Source organism: Macaca nemestrina, chromosome 1 (assembly GCF_043159975.1).
Source record: "Macaca nemestrina isolate mMacNem1 chromosome 1, mMacNem.hap1, whole genome shotgun sequence".
Lineage (NCBI taxonomy): Eukaryota > Metazoa > Chordata > Mammalia > Primates > Cercopithecidae > Macaca > Macaca nemestrina.
In genome coordinates, this window is record NC_092125.1 from 107,848,577 (window position 1) to 107,875,383 (window position 26,807).

A 26,807-nucleotide genomic window follows, 5' to 3' on the forward strand; every position below is an offset into this window, starting at 1 on the left:
TGTTCTTATATCATATGACCACATGTTGGTCATATGACCATACGTTGGTCACATGATATAAGACCTCACAGATGCCCCACTAATTACCAGCCAGTACAACCTCCAACAGCTAAGCACTTTGACTTTCAGAATATCTGTGCTCAAAGCTGTTAGAATGAATTCACTTAAAAGTCAACCAATAAAACTGGTGGAATCCCATGCCCAAACTGAGGTTTTGGTCCATATGGTACCAGACACTAGTTCAACTTAACATCTTATTTTCACCTTTTTTTTGTTGTTGTCATATTGTACAAAGAGCATTACTTTTCTCACTGCTGAAGCCCAGAGAAATGCTGCCAAAAGCAAGAGAAAATGGGGTAGGATGTCAACCTAAATCACAGCCTCCATCTCAAGCCAACTGGGTAATCTTTCCAGTCCCATATTCAATCCTCTGGTTTCCAGCCAAGGCTTCCTGCCTGGGCCACTTAAGAGAAAGCAAAACCCCACTGCCAAGCTACTCCCACTGTGGCCACCAGAGGGTCCCACAGCATTAGCTACAAAGCAAGAACACACCCTTTCCCAGTAAATTGTCCATTTTAATATTTCCAGAAAGCCTCACAGCAGCCTCCCCAGCTTCTAGCCAATAGGACTGCCCAGAAACCCCAGAGCTAGCTGCTGCTAACATTGTTGAGGCATCAGTTCATACCAAGCAGCCAGCATTTCACAAGGGGTTTGAGTCCCTGGGGCCCCACAGAGTCCAATTTCTGTGGGTCTGAGCCCTCCCCAGCCACATTCCAGTATCATCAATGAACAAAGAGTATATGTGGCTTCAGTAACTGTTTCCCTTTGACACAGCATCCGAATAGTTTCCTGGAACACCACTTGCTCTCAAGTTTTAATGAAGAAAGGAGAAACACACCTTATCAGTCTGGCAGACCACAGCCCATGATGGGCAGGTCACGTCTTGCAGAGTTCTCCCCCAGTGCCAGATCACTTCACTGAAGGTGCAGAGTAAGTCATCTCCTCCTTGGAAAATGACATGTCCAAGATCACACAGCTAATGGGCAGAGAAAATGTGATTTCCTCCCAAGCCTGTCTGAAACTCCAGAGCCTGCACTTATAACCACTATATGGCATAGTTGTTTTATTTTTTCCATTACCAACAAAAAGTGTTGACCAGATCCCTGTAGCTCAGCTGTACTCCCTCTCGGCCTCATCCCATGTCACACCCGCCTTGCTTCAGACACACTGGTGGTTTTTCAATTCCTCTAACAGACCCAGCTTCTCCTCATCTCTGGGCCTTTGCATGGGCTTTTCCCTCCCCTTGGGACACTTCCTCCCATCCCTCCTTTATTTGCAATCCTAGTTTCTCTTCCATCTCTAAGTCTGGGTTTATGTATCCCCTGCTCAGAGAAGCCTTTCCTGATTTCCTACCTAAAATGGGTCCCTTCAATTCTCTCACTCAGATTCTTGATTTCCCATGTTGCCACTCATTACAAACTTACCAAATTTTTGTATTAGTTTCATTTCCCCCTCTTTCTATTTTATTTGCCTTCCTGAGGTAGGAGGTGGGACTTGACGCCAGAGGCAGAGCTCAGACACCAGACCAGATTGAGGACTCGCTAAAACAGGGCTTAGGCAAAAGCAGCTTTCAATCAGACACACCCATTAGTGTGCCATGGCAATACCCGGGCAGTTACCACCCCTTTCCATGGCAATGACCCAATGACCCAAAAGCTACTACCTCTTCCCTAGAAATTTCTGCATAAACCACCCCTTAATCTGCATGCAATTAAAAGCGGGTTATATAAATAGGACTGCAAAACTGCCCTTAGCTGCTGCTCTCTGGCTACTGGGTAGCCCTGCTCTGTAGTAGTCATGAAGCTGTAACACTGCCTCTTCACTAAAGCTGTTTTCTTCTACCTCTGGCTTGCCCTTGAATTTCCTGGCCAAAGCCAAGAACCCAGTGGGCTAAGCTCCCCTTTGGGGGTTGCCTGCATCATTTCCCACTATAATGTAAGGCCTGTGAGTGCAGAAATGTGTCTTCGTCATTGACATATCTCCAGGACCCATAACATGCCAGAAATTAGCAGGTATGCAGTAAATATTTGATAGATTATAATTGTGAGAATTTGCAGCTCACCTGTAGAAAAAGACAGGTGGTTTTCAACCCCAATCTAAGAGCTCTCCTATGTTTTAAAAAAAAAAATTAAAAGTCTACACTCCTTCAGCTTTTGCAGCTCCAAGAGATATGTGAGCACAGCGAGCACAGCCTCGGTGGAGTCCTCCCTGTCCCCTAGATGGAAGTCTGCTCAAAGACATTCACGAATCACACACACTAGAAACCCTGGGCGACAGAAGAGCCCTGTTTGGCTTCCTTACAACTGCCCCTCCACAGGGTGGGAGATCACACAGAGGAGGCGGGGATCAGCTTTCCAGAACCTGCTGCTTGCTGAGCTGAATGGCTTCATGTTCATTAGATGGTTCAGTCTTTTCCATCACCCCAGAAGATAGGTGGAGACCCAGGTTCATAGTGGTGAAATCAATTGCCCAGAGCCATGCTGCTAATAATGCCCTTTTTCACATTCTTCAGCGGCTCCTATTACCTTAGGAAACTCCTTAGCAGAATATCTCAGGCACCCCAGGAAAGACACCTTCTCTCAAGACTCATCCTCATCCAAGGCTCTAAAGGACGCTGCACTCTCCTCATGCAGAATTGTGGGCAGTTCCTGGCACAGACATAGTACCTCACAACTCCATCAGGCACATGCCTTTCCCTCCTGTCTGCCCCCACAGAATGGGGCTTATTTCTACTTGTCCCTTAAAATCCACATAAATAAATGAATAAAGATAGCTCCTGATAGAAACATATCATAAGGAAACAAACATGTGGGCAGATATAGTTATTCAAAAGTAGTCTTTGACATATAGTTAGTTTTGACAGTAAAAAGTTAGTGTTCAAAAAATATGAGAAACGTTTAACAAATTATAGTATTTCCCTATTTGGGGGCTACTAATACAACCATACCTGGGTTGGTTGATTTGTCTTCCTTTTTGGATTGCCAGCAAAATGTCTTGACCAGATTACTGCAAATCAGTGATTCTCAACCGAGGAGGCAGGAAGAAGTGCTGAGACTCCTTCCCAAGGCATTGCAATTGGTAGGTAAAGTTTTTACAACTATGATTCATGCTGTTGACGTGGTATCTGGGCAGACAGAATGTTGAGCTGGGTTTTCACAGGCTTCCATGTGGTACAGGGCACAGCTTGATACACGTCAAGAAACAACGACACTATGCATTTGCTAAGACCTGTGAGAACTTTGCTTCATGAGTATCTAAGAGAGTGACCAGGGCAGCAAGTAGTTCTACTCAAACAATGACACTATGCTGAGGTGTTGTCAGTTTAATAGTGTAATTACTACACATGCAAATTAATCCTTTCAAATGTGCTGCCAAAAATACTAGCACTCAATACTAGCACTTTGTTAAGGTTATGCTGTAGCAAATAAATACTCAAATTCCAAGGTTCTTTCTCACCCACATAGCTAGTCCAATGAGGATGTTGCTGCTCAGCAAGTGATTTTCCTCCATACGGTGATTCAGGTACCCAGGCTCTTTCCAACTACGACTCTTCCATCCTTAGAACCTTGGAGTTCTGGCAGGTGGAGAGAAAGAATATGGAAAAGTCACCTCTTTACTGCCTTGGCCTGCAAGTGACACATATCACTTCCAGTCCCATTGTGTTGGTGGCTAGTCACATAGTTCTACCTAGGGGCATGAGGTGGTAGGAATACAATCCCTAGCTGAGCGGCCAAAACTCTACACCATGAAAAGAGGAACACACATTTCTGGTAGATAGCCCACCTTCTGTGCCATAGCCACAAACCCAAAAAAGTTGAGAACCACAAGGTAACAGGATTTTGTGGCTGTGCCACATGGAGAAGTGGTAAAATACCTAGTACTGCCTAACTAGTGGATCAATCTCTCCAGCTCCCAGCATTTCGTACATTGGAACCTACCTCAGCCCTGGTAGAAGATTTGAACATTGCCTTCTCATCATTTCAGAGATCACATGGATGGGGCCTCTGCTCTCATTCCTCCAATGGCCATTCAGTTGGCTACCCTCCTGCTAGGACACTATCCTTGCTGGGCAGCTCGGGCTTAGGCACTGGTCCCTGGTGCCATCAGCTGTCACTAGGGAAGCAGAGCTGGCTTCGCTGTATGCATGTGGTTGACAAGGTATAACTACTTCCTGGAGAAAGAACTGCCTAGGACCCCTTTTCCTAGAGAGACTATAAGCATGACTGATACTTGAAGCTTTATGGACCTGCCAGTACATAGAGTCATTAAGAAACCACATGAGAACAGGAAGAGCAAGATGTGCTGACCATTTTCGCCACTGTATTCCCAGTACTTAGCACAATGTCTTAGAAACCCTGCAGCATCCTCTTGGAGATGACTCAGGCCTCAGAGCCCTGCTGGCAGATTGGAGAAGAGAGAAGAGAGAAGCCACAGTACAGTACAGTTGAACAGTTACTTGTCAAATAAAAAGGTGAAAAGAATCAGTAAATGAATAAACACATGTTCTTGATATTTAGTAACATAGGAAAGAGTAAGAACAAAAGGAAAGAGTATGGGATAAAAATAGAAACAGTCAGATGTCACTTAATGATGAAGATACATTCTGAGAAATGTGTCCTTACACGATTTAATCCTGCAATCATCATAGAAGGTACTTGTACAAACCTAGATGGTATAGTCTACTACACATCTAGGCTGTATGGTACAGTCGAGGGCTCCTACTACCGGTACAACCCTGAATAGCATACTGTAGGCAATTATAACACAATGGTAAGTATGTGTGTACCTAAACATGGAAAAAGTGCAGTAAAAATATGGTATAAAAGATTTAAAATGCTGTACAGATAGGACACTTACCATGAATGGAACTTGCAGGACTGGAAGTTGCTCTGGGTGAGTCAGTGAGTGAGTAGTGAGTGAATGTAAGGGCCTAGGACATTACTGTACATTACTGTAGACTTTAGAAACACTGTATACTTAAGGTTACACTATGTTTAAAACAGTTTTTCTTTTATCAATAATAAAATAACCTGGTCAGATGCAGTGGCTAATGCCTATAATCCCAGCACTTTGGGAGGACAAGATGGGTGAATCACATGAGGCCAAGAGTTTGAGACCAGCCCGGCCAACATGGTGAAACCCCATCTCTACTAAAAAAACAGAAATTAGCCAGGCGCTGTGGGATATGCCTGTAATCCCAGCTACTCCAGTGGCTGAGGGACAAGAAGCACTTGAACCCGGGAGGCGGAGGTTGCAGTGAACCGAGATTATACTGCTGCGCTCTAGCCTGGGTGACAGAGGAAGCCCCTGTCTCAAAAAACCAAAATAATAATAAATTAACCTTAGATTACTATAAATTTATGTTATAACCTTGGAAATTCTTTTTTCTGCTTTTTTTTTTTTTTGAGATGGAGTCTCGCTGTGTCTCCAGGCTGGAGTGCACTGGTGCAACCTCGGCTCACTGCAACCTCCTCCTCCTGGGTTCAAGCGATTCTCCTGCCTCAGCCTCCCAAGTAGCTGGGACTACAGGCACGTGCCACCACGCCTGGCTAGTTCTTTCTCCGTAGAAACGGGGTTTCCCCATGTTGGCCAGGATGGTCTTGACCTCTTGACCTCGTGATCCGCCCGCCTGGGCCTCCCAAAGTGCTGAGATTACAGGTGTGAGCCACCGCACCCAGCCTAACTTGTAAATTCTTTAAATGTTTGACTCTTTTGTAATAGCACTTAGCTTAAAGCACACATTGTACAGCTGTAGAAAATGTTTTCTTTCTTTATATCCTTCTTCTGTAAGGTTTTTCTATCTTTAAAATTTTTGTTTTTTTATTTTTTAAGTTTTTTGTTAAAAACTAAGACACACACACACACAAAACTAAGACACAAACACATGTATTAGCCTATGCCTGCACAGGGTCAGGATCATCAATATCACTGTCTTTCACTTCCACATCTTGTCCACTGAAAGGTCTTTGGGGCAACACACATCTCCTATGATAACAATGCCTTCTTCTGGAATACCTCCTGAAAGACCTGCCTGAGGCTGTTTTTAAAACTTTTTTTTTTTAAGTTTTACTGTTTTTTTAATAAGTAGAAGGAATACACTCTAATATAATGATGAAAAGTATAATGTAGTAAATACATAAAGCAGTAACATAGTCATTACCAAGTATTGCATACTACATATAATTGGTATGTGCTCTATTTTTATACAACTGGCAGCACAGTAGTTTGTTTACACCAGCATCACCATAACACATGAGTAAAGTACTGTGCTAGACAGCTACAAGGTCACTAGGCAAATGGAATTTTTTAGCTCTATTATGATCTTATGGGACCACTATTGAATGCATGATCCATCACTGGCTCAAACATTGTTATGCAGTGAATGACTGTACTTAATTTTATAATCAGTATGATCACAATTATGCAAATATTTGTTACGTATGCATAAAAAGACTAGAAAGAAATATGAAAATGTTTATCTTTGGCTCATGTATTTATAAATCATTTTTTATACATTATATATTTTCCAAGTCTTCTAAGAATGAAATCTTTGTACAGATTAAAAAGTTACAATAAGTGTTATTGTTGTTTTCAAATTTCTACCCAATGTTGCTTCCTGCAGAAATTATCCTGTGACCACTCCAAGAGGACTTGGAAGCCCCTCCTCAGTGTTCTAGTATCCATAGTATCCTCTACCATTCACTGAGCACACTGGATTTTAATTGTTTGCTTATCTAACTCCCAATACTTGGAACTCTTCAAAGGAAGAGATCCCTCAATTCCCAGGCCTACCACACACACTAAAGCACTCCTAAGGTCTGTGGACCAGATGAAGAAATTAGATGAGTAGGGGTATGCAAACCCATGCATTCCCATTCTAAACCCAGTCGCACTGCAATCCCTGCAACAAAAGGGATTCAAGATTTCCTCCACTGGTGACTGTGACCTGGGGACTGTGAAGTACTGTATACAGGAAGATCTCGAAGAGCTGTCCCCTTGAATAGTCAGCACCAGGATCGCAGGGAAAGTAATAGCTGAAATCCAAGTTGGGTTTTCCTGGCAACAGCCAAGATTAGTCAGAGGTGGCACTTGGAGGATTCCCCAAGTCTGCTCATTCCTTTGGGATCACTCATTCCTCCCAAGGCCTCCCGTGGGAACAAAGGAAAACCCCAGAGTTTGGCATTGGGCTCTTTTCCACCAACAGCTGCTAGTAGTTTGTATTTAACCCTAAGTCACAATTAAAATAAAAGGGAGTGAGGGGGAGGGGCGAGGAGTTGGTAAGCATCCCCTAGGAAACACTTAGGTTTTCTCTTAATTTATTCCAGAAAATTATTCTAAAGGACTTTTAAGGACCACAGCATAATGCCTTGGAAACTTAGTTTTTAACTTTTTTTTTGAGACAGAGTCTCACTCTGTCGCCCAGGCTGGAGTGCGGTGGTGCGATCTCGGCTCACTGCAACCTCTGTCTCACGGGTTCAAGCGATTCTCATGCCTCAGTCTCCTGGTGGCGCGCACCACCACTCTCGGCTAATTTTTTTATCAGTAGAGACAAGGTTTCACCATGTTGGCCAGGCTGGTCTTGAACTCCTGACCTGAGGTGATCTGCCCGCCTCGGCCTCCCAAAGTGCTGGGATTACAGGCGTGAGCCACCGCGCCCGGCCAGTTTTTACCACTATTAGCCACACTGAAACTGAACTATTGATCAAGTGAAGCCACAAGAGGGGTAAATCCCCTGTTCAACAAAGGGTTTGTGACGCTCTGGGTGCTGACAAGCCAAACCGCACCCTCCCTGCGGCACCTCGCGGGCCGGCGGGGCGGGGAGCCCGGCTTCTGGGGAGGTGCCGCCCCGCCACGAGTGCAGGCCGCCGAGACCCCCGAACGGACCTCCTAGGGCTAATCTGATAGTGCCTCTGAGGTTGATAGGACTCCACGTGCAACTCCCTGCAGGGTCATCCAGCAAGTAAGTCCTAGACTCGTAGGTGCCCACAGAGCCGGTTACCTCTGGTTCTGAGCCAGCGTGCCCCACCCGCAGGACTGCCGGGTTCTTTGATTTCTACACTTTCTAAAACCAAACCCGAGAGGAAGGGCAGGCCCAGGGTGGGGATGCCCTGAAATATTCAAGAGCAGGACCGTTCCTACTGAAGAGAAGTTTACAAGAACGCTCTGTCTGGGGCGGGCGAGGCCTCAGCGAGGCTGGTCCGGTAGCGAGGGCAGGGCGTGGGCCGCGCGCCCGGGGTTGGGGGAGTAGGGGGCAGGAAGTGGGGGAGGAGACAGGGCTGGGGAGCGCCCTGCCGAGCGCCCGCCAGGCTCCACCCGCTCCCGCGCCACCTCCCTCTCCCCACCCGCCGCACGTACTAAGGAAGGCGCACAGCCAGCCGCGCTCGCCTCGCCGCCCCGCGTCCAGCTCGCCCAGCGTCCGCCGCGCCTCGGCCAAGGTGAGCTCCGCGCGGCCCACGCGCCCCTCCTGAGTAGTCCCCAGCCCCGGACCTGCTGCCCGGGGAAACCCCCGCACCCGGCTTCGCGGGGCGTCCCGGGCACCGCGGAGCTGGGTGGGGAGCGGCTGGTGGGGAATCCACTGCTTAGTGCTCCAGGCCACACCCAGACGAGGCCAGCAGCGCCCCTTCCCGGCCCGGGCGCGGCCACCCCCAGACCCACGCGGACCAGAGGAGGGGGCACTTGTTCTTTAGGAGGGGACCGTGGTGAGCCCCTGAACCTCTTCCCTCCTCACTTTATGTTTGCCTTGCTTTACTCCCACCTTTCCTGCTTTCCCACTCGTCTCTCGGGTTACCGAACCCCTCCTGCACGCCCCTGCCCTGGCTGGCGTGTTTCTTGGTGGGTTCCGCCCGCAGGCCGGGTCTGCATGTTCGTACGTCGTCCCGGCTGGACGGCCCAACCGGGCGCGGGTAGGACAAGTAGGCAGCTGGGGGCGTCCCTTCCGTACCCCTTAGTCCCTCGGCCAAACAGGCGTTTCAGGTTGGGGCTTCCTGTTGTCTGCTCGACGGGAAGGGTCTTCCTGCCGAGGGCGGGAGGTCCACTTGTTTCTTTCTAAAGCAGTTTGGCTGGGATGTGTGGGAGAGGGCCCTGTGTGACGTGGTTTCTCTGCTGAAAGGGTTCCCCTGCTATCTTAATAAGTGGAACCAGAAAGAGATGGAGGAAGAGCAGTCTTGATGAAGGATCTTCCAATCATAGATTAATTTGGCCCGGCGCAGTGAGACAGACAGACGTGCCATTGGTACTTGGTTCACCACCTGTGCTTTGGCCGAAGGAATGGCGCTGCCCCTAGCCGTGGACACTGCTGCCCTGTCCAGCCTTGGTCCAGCTCTACCTAAGTGAAACCAGGAGTTCTGCCTTGTTGGCTGGGGGCGGAATGCAGAGCGCTCCAAGCCAGGCCAGCACAGGGGAGCCCTAAGCCAGATTCTGGGATGCATTAAGCCCACCCCGCCTTCCGCCCCCACCCGGTTCTGTCCCTGCGAGAGCTTCTGCAGGGCGTGGTTAGCACAAAGGGCTCCAGGATTCTCCTAGTGGTCTGAGGCCTGTGACTCAGCTGTGAGACCATGTGGGTGTGGCCGGTTGCAGATACTCTCGGTGGATGATTTGGACAGAACACTCCCTGAAGGAAAAGGAGAACTGTGCCATCTCAGAGGGCATTTTCCAAGAGGAAGTGAGTCACACCTGGACTGGCCGCCAGTCTGCAGGAGAGGTTTCTTGACTGAATTGCGGGTGAGGGCAGATAATTAGATCTGTAGGGCCTTGGCGAAGCCGCTTTTCGTTATCGGCCAGTATGCGCCTGGCAGCCTGCCTCAGCCTTACTTGGGAGGTAGCCTTTCCCGTTAAGAGGTTTGCTGTTGTTGCGGGTATTTTTCCCCAGAAGCTTGAGTTTCAGTCTGCAGGAGTGAAGTTTTATGTTGTGTGTTTTAGGTGAGGCCAGGCTCATGGAAACACCCAGGCAGTGATCTTTGCCTCCAACATGTTACAGCAAATTGCAAAAGATAATGCCAGGGATTGGAGTGGGAATTAGTTCATATAACTTATTGGAAGTTTCTTAATCGGCCCTGCCCCCACAGATTCCTATCCAGTTTCTGTTTAATCATCCCTTGCAAATGGTGTATTTGTTCCTTCACAGCCAGAGGGTAGTTTCTTCACTGTGGCCCTTGATCCACCATTTGGAGTTTCTTATATCGGTTCTTCCAGTTTTTTGGTCTACTGGGCATGAAGCAATTTTTGGGTCTCACCCTGCTTTCTAGGTGATGCTCTTCCTAGCTTTTCTCAGGCATATCAGATAGGCCCCTTTCCTCTAGTGTGCTGGCCTCTGGCCAGCCTCCTAAGCAGCCACTCCAGTGAGGTCAGGCCGGAGCTGGGTGGAGCTGAGACTGTGTGCCTCCCTGCTTTCTACTGACAGTTCAAAAAATGTGACTTTTGTAGAGCACAACCCACTTGGTATACCCTTGGACACAGTCCAGTCTTTTAAAGCGTAAAGTTGAGAGAAACAATGGAATTCTTTCAGGGTTATAATGTATAAATTAGCACTCAAAGTGCTGAGAAAGCTGGACTAAAATTTTAACATCTTAAGTTTCTCATTTTTCTGGGGACTCAACAAATTTAGGAATCTCACATCAAAAGCAAAAAGAGAATTTACTTCTTTTAAACAATTTTCAGCACTTTCTATCCCTTTACTAAATATGTACCACCCATCCTACCAAAGGATTTAACAGCAGTTGTGACAATAGCTATGTTGGCTGATCAAGATGATGCCTGAGCATTCTTTAAGGAAAAATTGATGTACTCGGTTAGATTGGAGGAGGTTTCTTCCAAGATCTTTCTTCCTATTGAATTGCATCTGAAACTTTCCTTTGCTGCCCAGTTCTTTAGTGGGCAAGTTTTATTTGGTGAGAGGTGAGAGAGACAGACTGGATCCAGATCCATTGCTTCAACTCATTTTTTTCTGAATTTCCTTCAGAGATCAAATTCAGGAATGCCTTCTGGGTTCAATTTTTAAAAATCCAAAATTTCCAAAGCGAAAGGAAGGAAACCTCAAACATTTTAAATAACAGATGTTTGTTTTTACTGATGCTCTGCCGTTTATTTTCTGGGTGGGCTGTAAGAAAACTAGGGTATGGACAAGATACAGAGGAGCAAAGAGTGAGTCCGACTCACTCTTCAGAAGTGTCCTCTTTGAAACTGCAGCTAGGATCTGGGCATAGGTCCAAAGCAAACATTTGAGATTGTTCAGGAGCAGATACTTTTCTGAGGAGGACTCCTGCTTCCCTGCTACTCCCAGGAAAACCAAAATACATTATTATCAATTTCTTAACAATTCATTGAGCAGGCTCTGTGAGGGCTGGGGCACTGGCTACTGGGACCCTGCTCAGAAAACCTGCAACCTAGTGAGGAAAGAAACAGAAACACAAATAACTAGAATTCAGGCCAAATGCTTTAATAATATTCCGTTAGCTGGTGAACGCCTCAAAGGCAAGCACCATGGAGAGCTTTGTGTGTGTGCGTGGGTGCATGTGTGTGTGAACACCCTCATGCCTAACACCATGTCTGGGACATTCAAAGTAGGTGCTCAGGGTAGGAGAACCTAAAAATGGAAAATTGAATTCCTCCTATGGTAACTACATTTGTGGAGTCCAGAATTGTTTTCTGTAGAGAAAACTATGCAGAGAAAGATGTCTCAGCCTCCCTTCTTAAGACCTGTTGCTCAGGCAAACGTGTAGAGGGCATGTATAGGCATCAGAATAGAATAATTCAATAAAAGGTGAGTGGACAGCAAGGCTGTTATATCCTGTGGAGCTCAGCAGTGAGACAGCAGCACTAGAAAAGCATAAAGTAGAAGACAGGATGAATGAAACATGAGAAAACAGCAAGTGTTAGAAGAGAAGGAGCACAGTCATGTCATTCTGACTAGACCTGTTTAGCAGGACACGTATTTTTCCTTTTGCATATGGAATGTGCACTCCTGTGTACTCTGCTGTTCCGTTCATAGTTGAACACTTTTGGGGCCCCTTTCCTGGCCCTTCCCAGCTCTCACATTGTCCTCCTGAGCTCTGAGCTACAAGGCTTTCAGCCTAGTCCTGGGTAATGACACCTGTACCTCAGCCACTGCCCAAGGGATCGTGTGGTTCATTTATGCACATAACAGTTATATAGTGCTCCATGAATAAAAGCAGAATAATTTGTAGTTCTTGATCAAGAGAAGCTTAAATCTCAGTCAGACGAGTAAACAATTTAATGGAATTGAATGTTTCAGGTACAAGAGTAAGTTATTGGGAATAGAAGGGACACTGCTGCCTCTCAACCCCAGCCCCGAGCCCTCCTGTCAAAGTGTGTCTAACCAGGATGCAGGAAGCCCACATCTGCCCAGGAATAGAGCTTGCAGGGTGGCTAGGAGAGGGTGGAAATGCCAGATTGAAGTCCCTGAAGAGCTTCAGTTTTAGCGGCTAACAGTCAGTGTTGCAGACAGCCCTGCCCAGGCAAGCCCTACCCAAGAACGGAGGGCCAGGCAGGGCTGACTCAATCGGGTAACTGTTGGCTGCAGTCATGATTCATCCTCTAGCCAAGAGAACAGTTTTAATCACAACATTTCCCCCTTTACTTTGTCTTATTTTAAAGCCAGTGTGCAGCTCCTTCAAAACAGAGTTCCTTGCTGTGGCCCTGGTCAGTGCCCTTTGGGGCACTGGTTACTGAGGAGACAAAGGCTTCCCCCCTAGTTTTCAATGCTATTTTCACCTCCTGGCTAGCCCCTACTCTGCATCCTTATTGCAGAAGGTCTACTGGACACATAGGGAGTCAGCTGGCTGCAGTATTCATAATCCATCCACTGAATAAAACCGCTGGGGGAGGAGGGGAGGGGAGGACACAGTGGGAGAAGGATGTAACTTCAGAGAGGGAAGCTCCATCACTTCGTAATGGCTGTGGGCAAGAGAGACATGGGACTGAGTGACTTCAGACCTGAGCACTCACTTGCTCTCTTGAAGAAGATACTCAAGGGTGGCCAGGATTTCCTTGACTGACAACTTGTATTTCTTAGGAGCTCCTAAATTCGCCTTTTTAAAATTTAGAGGTCCTTACCCTGCTGCATTCCCTTTCTTAATTCTGCACTTTCCTTCTGCCCTGTCATCTGAAAAAGGTAAACTAGGTACCCCACCCAGTTCCAATTTCTGGGATCTTTGGGAATTGATCCTGAAGTGCTCTGCTGCTCTGAACTTGAGCACAGTTATTTTTAAACCTCTGTGGTGTCTGACTCCTTTCCTGAGTTATTTAAGAACTGGGGTGAGATCCCATGTCCTTCTCCCAGAGGTGACTCGCCCAGTTCAGTTCTCTTAAATTGCTGGACTTGGAGTACCAATCTAGGCAAGGCAGACTCTCTGTAAGCCCACTGCCATCTGAAGCCCATATGAGGGATGGGGGATGAGCCAGATCTGAGCTGTGTCAGAAGAGAAGGAAAAGGGTGTGGTTCCCCTGGAATTCATCTCACAGCAGACCCTGAAGCATTAATTTGCAGCTCTCTCCAAGATAACTAACTGCCTTTCAGATGACTCATGCCAGATTTTGATTTATAGCATTCTTTGGCCTGCTGGTTCCCATACTTTTCTGGAGATTAATGGGTAGAATTTACAATTCTTAAGTGTTAATTGCTCAATCCTCATGTTTACCAACTCCACCTTCTCCTCTGTAAAAGAAAGCATTTGAGAATCAGTGTTGAATAGGCATCTCTCAGAGACAGGAACCAGACCAAATTATGTCTCAGGTTCCTGTTAGAGTTCTTCAGCAGAGGAATTTGCCAGCCCTTCAATCTAAACTCAAAGCGTATTCTTGTGATTTATTTATTTTTATTTTTTAGTGCTATATTACAGTCTCCATTTGTGTTCACCTGTTTCCTATCCAGTAGTGATTTTAGATGATATTAGCCAAAGCTTATCTGTTCTGGCCAGATGATTCCTTCCAATTAAGCCAAAATTCACTGAGGTTCTATTAAGTACCACATACTGGGTCTTGATGAGACATATACCCCTAGTTCATTATGCCTGAATGTAATGATCTGACATGTTTCCTTTCCTTTCTTGTAAATGCTTCATGATGAAAGCTCTTGCTCTCCCAGTGTACCCCAGACTGTGAGAGCAGCGCATCTGTCTAGTGTCACTAAAAACATAGAAGACCCTCAAATGAGTTAGGTTATAGTATTACTTGTTGCTTCTCAAGTGAAGTAGACAATGGACTTTGAGTAGTTTTTTTATTTGGGTAGATCAACTGCATTTTACTGCCAGAGATGCAGCTGTCTTTATTGCAATAAATAACAAGTTCAGAACTTTAGTAAAGAATACATATATACCCAGCAGATAAATTCATTTGTAAGCAGATTTCTAAACCCTAGAATCAGACTGAACCAAGTTACCACGTTAAGCTTAGAAGGTTGAAGTTTTAATATTCACCAGGCTTGACTGTGTGTATTGTTAGTATCAGCCATATCTAAGAATCCCATTTACTAGTGCCAAGAGAAATTATGAACTATCTGTTCTTTCAGTAGGTGCTTTGTCAGTAAAAAGAGGAACACTGGGCTGGGCGCAATGGCTTACGCCTGTAATCCCAGCACTTTGGGAGGCCGAGGTGGGCAGATCACCTGAGGTCAGAGTTTGAGACCAGCCTGCCCAACATGGCAAAACCCCATCTCTACTAAAAATACAAAAAATTAGCCAGGCGTAGTGGCGGGTGCCTGTAATCCCAGCTGAGAGATTACAGGAGATTACGGGAGGCTGAGGCAGAAGAATCGCTTGAACCTGGGAGGCGGAGGTTGCAGTGAGCCGAGATCACACCACTGCACTCCAGCCTGGGCAACAAGAGTGAAACTCCATCTCAAAAAAAAAAAAAAGAGGAACACTGATCTTGCTTTTCTAAATGATTAGAGTTTCTGTTCTTTATTAGGTTATTTATGCAAATTAGCTGGAGTTAGATAAACCCCTTTATTTACAGCACCAGTACCTGAGGTGTCTATTTCTACCAACAAGAGACCCAGACTAGGGTGGTCTGGCTCTTAGATTCATTCACTGAATTTTAAAGCTGGAGAGGATCAGATGAATGATCTCATCTCCATCATTCCAATTATCCTAAAAAGGTTGGCAATACATATGGCTTAAAAGTTAATGTAAACCCACCTAGATGAACCTGGAGGACATTATGCTTAGTGAAATAAGCCAAGCACAGAAAGACAATTACCAGATGATCTCACTCATGTGGAATCTTAAACACTGAATTTCATAGAACTGAAGAATAGAATGGGCTGGGGTGATTGCACTGGAGTGATGTTGAGGCAATGTTAGTCAAAAGATACAAAATTTCAGTTAGGAGGAATAAGTTTAAGAGATCTACTGGCCGGGCGCGGTGGCTCAAGCCTGTAATCCCAGCACTTTGGGAGGCCGAGACGGGAGATCGAGACCATCCTGGCTAACACGGTGAAACCCCGTCTCTACTAAAAAATACAAAAAACTAGCCGGGCGAGGTGGCGGGCGCCTGTAGTCCCAGCTACACGGTGAAACCCCGTCTCTACTAAAAAATACAAAAAACTAGCCGGGCGAGGTGGCGGGCGCCTGTAGTCCCAGCTACTCGGGAGGCTGAGACAGGAGAATGGCGTAAACCCGGGAGGCGGAGCTTGCAGTGAGCCGAGATCGCGCCACTGCACTCCAGCCTGGGTGACAGAGCCAGACTCCGTCTCAAAAAAAAAAAAAAAAAAAAGAGATCTACTGAACAACAATGTGACTGTAGTTAATAACAATGTATTGTATTCTTGACAAATAGTTAAGAGTGGCTAAGTGTTCTCACCACAAAAGTGCTAACTATGTGAGGTAATGCATATGTTAATTAGCTAGATTCAGTCATCCCACAATGTATATATACCTCAAAACATCATGTTGTACACGTTAAATACATACAATATTATCTTTCAATTTAAAAAAAAATAAATTCATTCATAAAGTCTGCCAAAAGAAGTTAATGTAGACCCTGTTTCTTTACATCCTTTAATAGGCTTCAACAGACCACACCAAAATGCCGTCTCAAATGGAGCATGCCATGGAAACCATGATGTTTACATTTCACAAATTCGCGGGGGATAAAGGCTACTTAACAAAGGAGGACCTGAGAGTACTCATGGAAAAGGAGTTTCCTGGATTTTTGGAAGTAAGTGTTGAAAGGCTTACAAAGAACCAGACATAAAAGTCAGTGCTGGCCGGGCGCGGTGGCTCAAGCCTGTAATCCCAGCACTTTGGGAGGCCGAGACGGGCGGATCACGAGGTCAGGAGATCGAGACCATCCTGGGTAACACAGTGAAACCCCGTCTCTACTAAAAATACAAAAACTTAGCTGGGCGAGGTGGCAGGCGCCTGTAGTCCCAGGTACTCGGGAGGCTGAGGCAGGAGAATGGCGTGAACCTGGGAGGCGGAGCTTGCAGTGAGCTGAGATCCGGCCACTGCACTCCAGCCTGGGTGACAGAGCGAGACTCCGTCTCAAAAAAAAAAAAAAAAAAAAAAAATTCAGTGCTTCTAGGCCTTGGTTCCTTTTCCTTCTTGTTTCCATCCCTTCCCTGTGGAGGTCACCACTAGTAAATGAATGAATGTAGTCACCTGAAGGAAGGAAGGAATGAATGAGGTCATTCATTCATTTATTAAATAATATTGAGTACCTGCTATTTGTAAGATACTGTTGAGGAAATAGAAAGTAATGAAGACACGGCGCCAGCCTTCAAGGAGCTTACAGTCTGCAGGTGAAATAAGACTACATACAAATAACTACGATGTGAGCTGTTTGTTGGAAAATCCCATCTGGTTATCTGTGTCTGTTGTGATGATGTTGGGGACAGAGTTGGGAGAAAGAAAGCTTTTCACAAAAGAGTAGTCAACCAGAAAATGGCTATCTTCAGGTCCAAAAACCTGGTGGTGGAGATGCCACGTCCTGGTCACATTCCATTTTGAGCAACTTGAATCTCACTTCTTAAATCTCTTCAGATAAAGGGATTGTTTTTACTTTTTCTAATACTGAAAGGAGCAGTGTCAGTCATCTACTGAATGAGAGGCACATGTCACTCCAGAAATAACTGCTTTTCACGTAATAATGCTCTGACAGCACAGGAGCAGTTTGAGTTTATGTCTCACCTTTGACAGACTGAGAGATGCATGAAGACCGAGAAGAGGACTCTGCCATTAGCTCAGATACATGACTCAGGACATGGGGCCACAAGGCACAGTTGTCCTTTTATGTTCCAGGTTCTTGAGAGATGGCTGTTGGATTCAACTGAAGGTGAAACACTGCATGACAAAATAGTAGGCTGAAATGCAAGCCCTTCTTTCCCTACCAAAATGGTAGTTACCTGAAAAGATTGTTTCTGTGCTTGGTGTTGAGTAATGCATTAACCTCTAAAGGGTGAGAGGAGATACGGTAAAAGGTTGGGTCCTGCCTCTTGTCATCTGCCTCGTAAATAGCACGTTAGTCAAGCCCCCCTGACTCCTGCAATCAATAAACACGAGGCTTTTTAGTATACTATAATTCACATAGCATCAATATCAGTTAAATAAGCAGATATAAATAGCCTAACTACTCTCTCAGAGAGTTATTACCTAATGCTATCCCAAAATGAGCTGGAATATGCAGGTCCTCTGCTTTTGTAGAGTCCTGTGATGTAGCCCCAGACCAGGAGTTAGAAGATCTGGCTCTGCCTTAACTAACAACGGGCAGGTTGCTTCAGCTGTCTAGTCTTCAGTTTCTCCCCTGTAAAATTGGAGAAGGCTGGACATAATTATCTGCAAGGTCACTTTCACTTTCTATGATCAGTCAAGACAAGCATTTAAGACGCAAGGACAAAATGTGCTCATTGTAAGCCTGCCCGTCCTATGGACAAAGGCATTCTCAGTATGCTAAACACTTGTTAAGAGTGTTGTTAGAAGCCCGAGTGAGTATCACATAAGACACAGACCCTTTCTTCCTAAAGGTTTTGTGGCATGAGACACATAAAGGGTATATGTAGTGTGGAGCACTAAACATGGCAGGGTGATTTATTCCAGGCACAGAGTCATAATTCCGGAAACACCTACACTCACTGCATTAACAGAGCGTTATGTTTCTAAAGTAGACCCCTTATGTCATCCAGATTGCACTCATTCTGACCATAGCCAGGAAGCTGAGGGTGAAGCCAGAATTAGCCGAAACCCACCAAGAGCTGCATAGAGCGGGTTTAGCTAGAGTAGGAGTTTGCAGTGCTTATGTGGGAAATGCTGCTGCTATACTTTTAGGAATTTCCGAGTGCTATTTAGAAACATCTAGTGCACTCTTGAAACACTGTGTATCATTTCTCTCACTCATGAATATAGTCATCAGAATTCATAAATACTTGACCTGAGCCCTTTAACAACCTAAACAGGCCATATTTCTCTCTCTGGTTGATGGCATGGACCCTACAGGAAAAACCACAGCTTACCACTTCTGACCAGCATCACTACAAAAACGAGTGATGAAGCCAAAAGCCAATCACCATGGAAGCCAGATAAAATCAAAGGGGATCTTGCCTTCCCATCTCTGTCCCACACATTCTTACTAGGCACTGAGAGCCATGGGGAGTTTAAGACTCCATCACACATACTCCTTTTGAAACTGGTCCGATGTACAACGTCCAGTGAAGAGTATAGGATGGCATAGACTTACCAATTCAAAGAATGGAAGGATTCTAGAAACATTATAGTCCAACCTCCTCAATTCATCGTTGATACACAACGGCCCACTAAGTGGTTCACTCAGCATGACGTGGCTAATACAATATGAAGCCGCACTAGCTTGGCCTCAGCTGTGCCAAGAAGAATGAGAGCTGTCTTCTCCAAACCTAAAACAATCCATGGCATCATTAGCACTTCTTTAAAATCCATAGGACAGTGATCGAAAACTTACTCCCTAAATCCAAAATAGCTTTTCATAAGGAGTTTCCTTTGCAAGGGATTTGACCATGCTACTGGGAATAAAATTTTAATAAGAGAATGTAAGTTTAAACCACAAAATGAGGAACTTAGGGTGGTTCTTAGGCAGAATCTAACTATGAAATTTCTGAAATGCTCCCTCAAGGCAAAAAAAGAAAAATACATTTAGATGACCTCCAAAGGTTGCTTATGACCTAAAACAAGAGCTCAAGTAATTGGGAGGTATGTACACAGTTCTCAGCAGTACAAATCAAATAAGCTCATCATTGCAACCTTCAATATTTCTTGCCTTTGTTCTTTGTTTTTCAGAATCAAAAAGACCCTCTGGCCGTGGACAAAATAATGAAGGACCTGGACCAGTGCAGAGATGGCAAAGTGGGCTTCCAGAGCTTCTTTTCCCTAATTGCGGGCCTCACCATTGCATGCAATGACTATTTTGTAGTACACATGAAGCAGAAGGGAAAGAAGTAGGCAGAAACGAGCAATTCCCTCCTCCCTGATAAGAGTTGTCCCAAAGGGTCGCTTGAGGAATCTGCCCCACAGCTTCCCCCATAGAAGGATTTCATGAGCAGATCAGGACCCTTAGCAAATGTAAAAATAAAATCTAACTCCCATTTGACAAGCTGAGAAAGGAAAGTTAAATACCAGATAAGCTTTTGATTTTTGTATTGTTTGCATCCCCTTGCCCTCAATAAATAAAGTTCTTTTTTAGTTCCGAATTTGAGACAGAATGTTTGTTGCTCCCTCAGAAATGCTTGTTCCCCAAGAGGCAGCTTGCCAGCACACAGCAGAGCTCTTCTCACAGAACTGGCAAAATGAGAAAACACTCTTCATTCAGGCTTGGAGTCTGACTTCTCTAATTGTTCTACCCTTGTAGCTGTGTCTATTTGAAGGATTGGGAGAAGGCTCTACAGGAATATGTTCTAAGTTTATAATTACTGGGCACAGTTTTGCCCAGTTAAATCAGTGCTTTTCTAGCCAGGACTTTGCATGCCTGCAATGTCTGAATCGTTTTTCATAGCAAAGTGTCAGCAAACCTAAGGCAGAACTAGGAGAACCAATCGAGGAGAGGGTGTAACTTGACACCTTGGTAATAACATCACATTAGCATCTATTAAGTCAACTCTCAGATGTCAGGAAATGCGGTAGGCATGACTTACATACGGGGCAGTGCATTTTTTTTGAAAATGAAGTGTCAGTACTAATGTCTTGATAGACAATGCAAAATGTTTCTCCTAGCCCTTTTTTTGTGCCTGTTAGGCACAGGGTATATGTGCATCACATGCTGTATGCTTATGAATAACACAGTACTGTATGCTTTTATGGAGAAGTGATACATGACTTCCATGAATTGGCACATAGCATTGTTCCAAGTAAATTAAATAGGTCAAAGAAGATGGAATATTTACTTTTTTTTTTTTTTTTCTGGAGACGGAGTCCTGCTCTCTGTTTCCCAGGCTGGAGTGCAGTGGTGTGATCTCGGCTCACTGCAAACTCCGCCTTCCCGGGTTCACACCATTCTCCTGCCTCAGCCTCCCGAGTAGCTGGAAATACAGGCGCCCGCCACCATGCCCAGCTAATTTTTTGTATTTTTAGTAGAGACGTGGTTTCACCGTGTTAGCCAGGATGGTCTCGATCTCCTGACCTTGTGATCCACCCGCCTTAGCCTCCCAAAGTGCTGAGATAACAGGCGTGAGCCACCGCACCAGGCCTGGAATATTTACTTTTATGATTGGACACATCAATATAACTCTGGGAAAAACTTCCATCTCACTCTGGGAAAAGGTGCAATATAAGGTTATTGATAGTCACAAGGAAAAGCATGCAAAGAGAACAGGATAGTTCAAAACTAGCTTGGTAGAAAGAAATCCATAATAAAATCAAAGTCAAGGAAAACATTCCAACGATTTTATCTCCGTCAACAAATGAACAATGTAAAACAAATGATAGCTTTGCAGCTGAAGCATTGTATCAGCAAGTTTACAAAGGGGTTTATTACAAGATTATTAATGAAGGAGGGGAGTTGATAAGTTAAAGGAAGTGACTCTGGATTGACTCCAGGAATGACTTCCAAACCCATGCTACAGAACTGGGCCGCCAAGGAGCTGCTGGCTCAGGAAGCTGCCTGCTGAATGAGGAGCCATCGCCATAGCTGGCTGCTCCAGAACCACACAACCATGGCACAGTCTGCACAAGCAAACGCACATCTCATCACCCTCCCTCTTTCCACATATGGCTGGGCTCTCATATCCAAGTCTCAACCAGGTGCAGATGCCTCAACCACAACAAATTCCTAACCGCAAGGGACTCGGGGAAATAAAGTGCTAACATTTTCCAACCTTTGCACACCAGCGACTGATTCTACCACAGTGACAATTCCAATCCTACGCGAAGTCTTCCAACCTGGAAGTTAAAGAAGTTGTGGCTCTAAGGAAAGGAGGATCTGGAAGATAACATCTGTAATAGATACAGAGACAAGAAAACAACAACCTGGCCCACCACAGTAAGGCAATCTCACATCCATGAGAATTTGTGTCAGTCCAGATTCACCCCTTTGGCTTACCTGCCTCCTGGGCAACTATGTTTACTGGGTATTAGGAAGATTAGTGGTCAACTCACAAATGAACAGGGAAAATTATAAGAGGGAGATATTATTATGCGCTCACATGTCCTGAAATCTATAGCAAACTTTCACACTCTAAGCCTCTTTTACCTGAAAACAAAAACACAACTATCCCAGGAGGAGGGAGGCTCTCAGTGTAGGAGAAAGGAAGCATCAACTCCTCTTCACAGTGGGTATGTAGATTCACAACAATTCTGAAGCAATATGTTATTCCCAGCAGATTACCCCAGACTCTCATTCAGAAAGGCGCCCAGTGCCAGGGAATGATCTGAGTCACTGTATTTGGGACGGATGTGTATGTGTGTTTAGGGGAAGGGTTATGACACCTTCCTCACTTTGGCCTCATTGCTCAAAGCATTTAGTAGGGAGCTGTATGAGGAAAATAAAAATGGTATTTATGGCTTGAAATCCCACATGGCTCTTTGGGCCAACAAAAACACACGGATCCCACAATCTGACCTGCTGAAACTGCTGTCTAGGCTTCAGGGGTTGCAGCCCAATGGCTCCCAGGGGGAAAAACTGCCATTATGCCAACAGTCATCGAGAGGAACCATCTGGAAAATTCCACTCATTCTGCTACATGGCTGAGTTGTAAAAAGTAGATCCCGCCCCTCCCCACACCCAGTTATGAAAAAAGAATGAACAGCAGTGCAAAAAGTCAGTTTCAAACCCGCTGCAGAGCTGACCCTGAAAAACATCCTTTTTCTCTCTTGGACCCACTCCCTTGTCCAAGTCCCCTGAACAGCGGCCAACTACCTGTGATTTCATAGTTTTCTGCCTAACCCATCTCACTAGGAGACCGAGGACAACTCTACAAACCTCTCTCTTTCAAATTTGACCAATTTGAAAGTGATTGTTCAAGTCTTCTCCAGCTCTTAACCCCACAGGGATAGTTGTGAGTAGAAATTCATTCACTTGGCAAATATTAACAAGGGCTACTGTGTGAATGGCACCAAGCAATGTTCTGTATAAAAGGCAGGTACGAAGAAGCAGATGACCACAGTGCCTGCTCAAGAAGATTACACTCTAAATTGAAAGATAATAGATAAAGCAGACAAAAAGTTAACTAACAACACAACAGAGCATTGGCAAGGGAGACGTGATGGGCACCTGTGGTCACTGTTGATAGGTATGTAATTTATACAACCTTTCAGAAAGGCAAAAGTTGGCAATCTGTACCTGAATCCTTTAATGTGTTTTCTTTGACCCAGTATTTCTATTCCTAAGAATTTATCTTAGCAAAATAATCAAAAATACATATGATATTCATATACAAAGCTATTTGATGCAGCATTATTTAGAATAGCTAAAACCTAAAGAAAACTTCAGTGTCCAACAATGAGGCCATGGTTAAATAAGTTATGTTTAGATTGTTTAGATGTACACGGGATGCTATATGGCCCATCAAAACCCTCACTTTGAAAAATATTAAATGAGATGGGGAAATGTCTATGTAAAGTAAAGCAGACTGCAAAATTGGTATATAATAGAATTCCTTTCTTTTCTAAATATGCGTGTCTGCTTGAGTGCATGCCTGCACACACACACACACACACAGAGAGAGAAAGAGAGAACGCGAGCGAGAGAGAGAGAGAGAGAGAAACTAAAGGGAATACAGCCAGCTGTGTTTAGTTTCCAGAGTAGGAGTTACTGGCTGGGGAAATTGTTGCTCCAGAAAGATGTTTATGAGACTATTTTATAATTTTCTTTATATACAGTGCTATATTATCTTAATTTTCTATGCAGTTCTTTCCTAGCCCACCTATATGCACTTGCACTTTCACAATCCATAAAATTTTAAATAATATACTTTGAAAGAGCATGTATATTTATTGAGGGTCTACTATGAGTCAGGACCTGTATGAGATACTTTTTAAGCATTTATCTTACTTGGACCTCACAATAACCCTGTTAAGGTATTATAATACCCGTTTTACAGATGACAAAACTGAGACTTAAGTAACTCCCTCAAAGTCCCACAGCACTTACTGTTTTAAGATTTAAACCCAAATATCAAGATAGTCTCCTTCCTTCCTTCCTTCCTTCCCTTTCTTTCCTTTCCTTCTTCTTCTTTTTTCTTTTTTAGAGTAAAGTGAAAAGCAAGGAAAGGAATAAAAACCGGCAACTCCATAGGCAGAGCAGCCTGTATTCTGCAGTTGTCTCAAGGTGCTATTTGAGTAAATTAACTATCAACTGTGTTATTCTTTCAGAAGAGTAAGAGATTTCATGGGTTAGATGAGGCTAGTCAGAGAAGATTTTGTGTAAGAGATAAGATGTTATCTGGTCTTTGAAGATTGGAAGAAATTTAAATTTGGATACCAACACTGAGTTCTTACTACATTGCAGGCTCTGTTCTAGTGCTTTACAAGTATTAACTTGTTTGTTCCTTCCAACAACTATGAAGTCGGTACTATTACTGTTCCCACTTTACAGGTGATTTGACCAAGGTGGAGGCAGGATTTGAACACAGGTGGTCTAAGATTTTAACCACTCTTCTCTGCTGCATCCCTGGACATAGTAATGATGGAGCAAAGGAATGTCCAGGACGCAGAAAACTCAAGAGGCCACGTAGAATCCAGCATGTCTAAAGTGGCATGTGTTCACTGCAGAAAGTGTGTGTAGGTGGGATAGGACAGGTAGGAGGTGTTAAAGGAATGATAAATGGAAAGAATCAAGGATATGTTGTGGGCGAGGTTGCTCAATAAAAATCTCTACAGGTCCTAGGTTTGGGTTATTACTACTCCTTTGGGAAAAAGAGATGCCCTTGTCTCAAAGGAGACAATCAGACAGTATGTTCTTGTGAATGTTCAACCCACTTTTCTCCATTGCTCACATTCCAATCACATTCTGCCTACAAAAGATAAAGCAGGGTGGGGATTCACTTTTATCTTTCTGAGAAGCTCTAAGTACAGAGGAAAAAAATTTGACCTCTGGCAAGTCATGCCAAAATTGAAAGGGAAGAAAAATCAAGATGATAGGGCCACAGCATCTAGGTGAGAAAGGCATCTGATACAACATTAGTTCATCCAGTTTCCCACTGAGATTCCAACTCATCTGAAAAATGCTATGTTCACTCTAACGGCAGCTATTGTATGTTTTTTTAAATGCATATTACAAATTTACATTTTTTTTAAAAGTGGGAATTAGCCGGGAGTGGTGGTGCAAACCTGTACTCCCAGCTACTTGGGAGGCTGAGGCAGGAGAATCACTTGAACCCAGGAGGTATAGGTTGCAGTGAGCCGAGATCATGCCACTGCACTCCGGCATGGACAACAGAGCAAGACTCCATCTCAAAGAAAAAATAAAAATAAATGCATGAAAGTGGGCAAAGTCTGGAAGGGGTTATATAACATGAAAATAAATTTCATAACATGGAAATAGTCATGTTATCAATGTTTTCTTTTTTTTTTTTTTTTGAGACGGAGTCTCGCTCTGTCGCCCAGGCTGGAGTGCAGTGGCGCGATCTCGGCTCACTGCAAGCTCCGCCTCCCTGGTTCACGCCATTCTCCTGCCTCAGCCTCCCGAGTAGCTAGGACTACAGGCGCCCACAACCGCGCCCGGCTAATTTTTGTATTTTTAGTAGAGACGGGGTTTCACCGTGGTCTCGATCTCCTGACCTTGTGATCCGCCTGCCTCGGCCTCCCAAAGTGCTGGGATTACAGGCGTGAGCCACCGCGCCCGGCATCAATGTTTTCTTTAGCATCGTTACGTTGTCCTTTCAATAAGGGGGAAAATAATTTCAGTTAGCTCTCAACACAGAACTTGACCTGCTCAGTGTAAAAATCATATTTGCCATGTTACCCAAAGCAGCTAAACAACAAGCAGCCCCTGTATTGCCGGCTCTTCCTGCAAAAGCTCAGGCTACTCCCTTCAATCTCTTCTGGGCATTGCCATTAAGGCCCTGATGAGCATTAGAAGCACTTAGCCTCAAGCCTGTTTTTCTAGGAGGAGAGGGTGATTCAGCTTTGCTCTCTGCAGGGAGGACTCTGTCTTGGTCATATTACAAACTTACAAATTAAAATTTCCCTTCAATGATATGATTTAAAGCACCATAGAAAGTAGCAAATTACATAGGAAATGTGGTCACTGACATACAAAGTTTACAGTCTCGTGGAATAAGACTTCATTTCAAAGCAACAATACTTAACAATATATGTGAGTTAAAAGAATATCAGTGAGTGGTAAATGTTGGTGTTAGCTCTGCAGGTTAGGGGTTGTGTGAAAGAAGGATTCAGGTGGGAAAGAACAGAGAGGAAGATCCACTATGGGCAGGGCAGTGCTGGGAGGACAAGGCGTCTGGCCTGGGGAGTTCATCTGGCCTGGGGAGTTACTTGAGCTGAGGAGTTCAAGGCTGCAGTGAACTATGATGGCACCACTGCACTCCAGCCTAAGTGACAGAGCAAGACCCTGCCTCAAAAAATACAAAAAACAAATTTAATAAAGTTATAATGTTTAACATAATTCATAGCTTTTAAAATTTTTTTTTTTTTTTTTTTTTTTTTTTTGAGACAGAGTCTCGCTCTGTCGCCCAGGCTGGAGTGCAGTGGCCGGATCTCAGCTCACTGCAAGCTCCGCCTCCCGGGTTTACGCCATTCTCCTGCCTCAGCCTCCCGAGTAACTGGGACTACAGGCGCCTGCCACCTCGCCTGGCTAGTTTTTTGTATTTTTTAGTAGAGACGGGGTTTCACGGGGTTAGCCAGGATGGTCTCGATCTCCTGACCTCGTGATCCGCCCGTCCCGGCCTCCCAAAGTGCTGAGATTACAGGCTTGAGCCACCGCGCCCGGCAGCTTTTAAAATTTTTTTTTTTTTTTTTTTTTTTTTTTTTTTGAGACGGAGTCTTGCTCTGTCGCCCAGGCTGGGGTGCAGTGGCCGGATCTCAGCTCACTGCAAGCTCCACCTCCCGGGTTTACGCCATTCTCCTGCCTCAGCCTCCTGAGTAGCTGGGACTACAGGCGCCCGCCACCTCGCCCGGCTAGTTTTTTGTATTTTTTAGTAGAGATGGGGTTTCACCGTGTTAGCCAGGATGGTCTCGATCTCCTGACCTCGTGATCCACCCGTCTCGGCCTCCCAAAGTGCTGGGATTACAGGCTTGAGCCACCGCGCCCGGCCTAAAATATTTTTAAGAACTTTTCTATGTTTAGTAAACAAGCATTGTTTTAATAATTATATA

General features: G+C 44.9%; 1 protein-coding gene and 1 long non-coding RNA gene across 5 annotated transcripts; one reads left to right on the forward strand and one right to left on the reverse strand.

Moving 5' to 3' along the window:
- The first annotated feature begins 7,866 nt into the window (after positions 1-7,866).
- On the forward strand, positions 7,867-19,732 carry LOC105497869 (S100 calcium binding protein A10). Of its 3 annotated transcripts, XM_071085263.1 has the most exons (4): positions 7,886-8,020; positions 8,420-8,495; positions 16,081-16,233; positions 19,323-19,732. In XM_071085263.1, the coding sequence occupies exons 3-4, from the start codon at positions 16,102-16,104 to the stop codon at positions 19,482-19,484; spliced, it is 294 nt and encodes a 97-aa protein (XP_070941364.1). In that variant the 5' UTR covers positions 7,886-8,020; positions 8,420-8,495; positions 16,081-16,101; the 3' UTR covers positions 19,485-19,732. The 3 variants fall into 3 exon arrangements, with proteins under 3 accessions (XP_011767690.1, XP_070941364.1, XP_011767691.1); XM_011769388.3 differs by lacking the exon at positions 8,420-8,495 and having other exon boundaries at positions 7,867-8,020; XM_011769389.3 differs by lacking the exons at positions 7,886-8,020; positions 8,420-8,495 and adding an exon at positions 8,621-8,759.
- On the reverse strand, positions 16,582-22,171 carry LOC139360007 (uncharacterized). Of its 2 annotated transcripts, XR_011616864.1 has the most exons (5): positions 22,096-22,171; positions 17,667-17,817; positions 17,420-17,556; positions 17,205-17,343; positions 16,582-16,676 (listed from the first exon to the last, which is right to left on the reverse strand). It is a non-coding gene; the product is annotated as an uncharacterized lncRNA (long non-coding RNA). The 2 variants fall into 2 exon arrangements; XR_011616863.1 differs by lacking the exon at positions 22,096-22,171 and having other exon boundaries at positions 17,667-17,975.
- Between the last annotated feature and the right edge of the window lie 4,636 nt (positions 22,172-26,807).

What these genes read in the sequence shown, in the direction of transcription:
- LOC105497869 (XM_011769388.3), top strand. Translation starts at nt 16,102, where the DNA reads ATGCCGTCTCAAATGGAGCATGCCATGGAAACCATGATGTTTACATTT. An exon ending in AGTTTCCTGGATTTTTGGAA is followed by an intron (nt 16,234 to 19,322) that starts GTAAGTGTTGAA and finishes TTTGTTTTTCAG; the next exon opens with AATCAAAAAGACCCTCTGGC.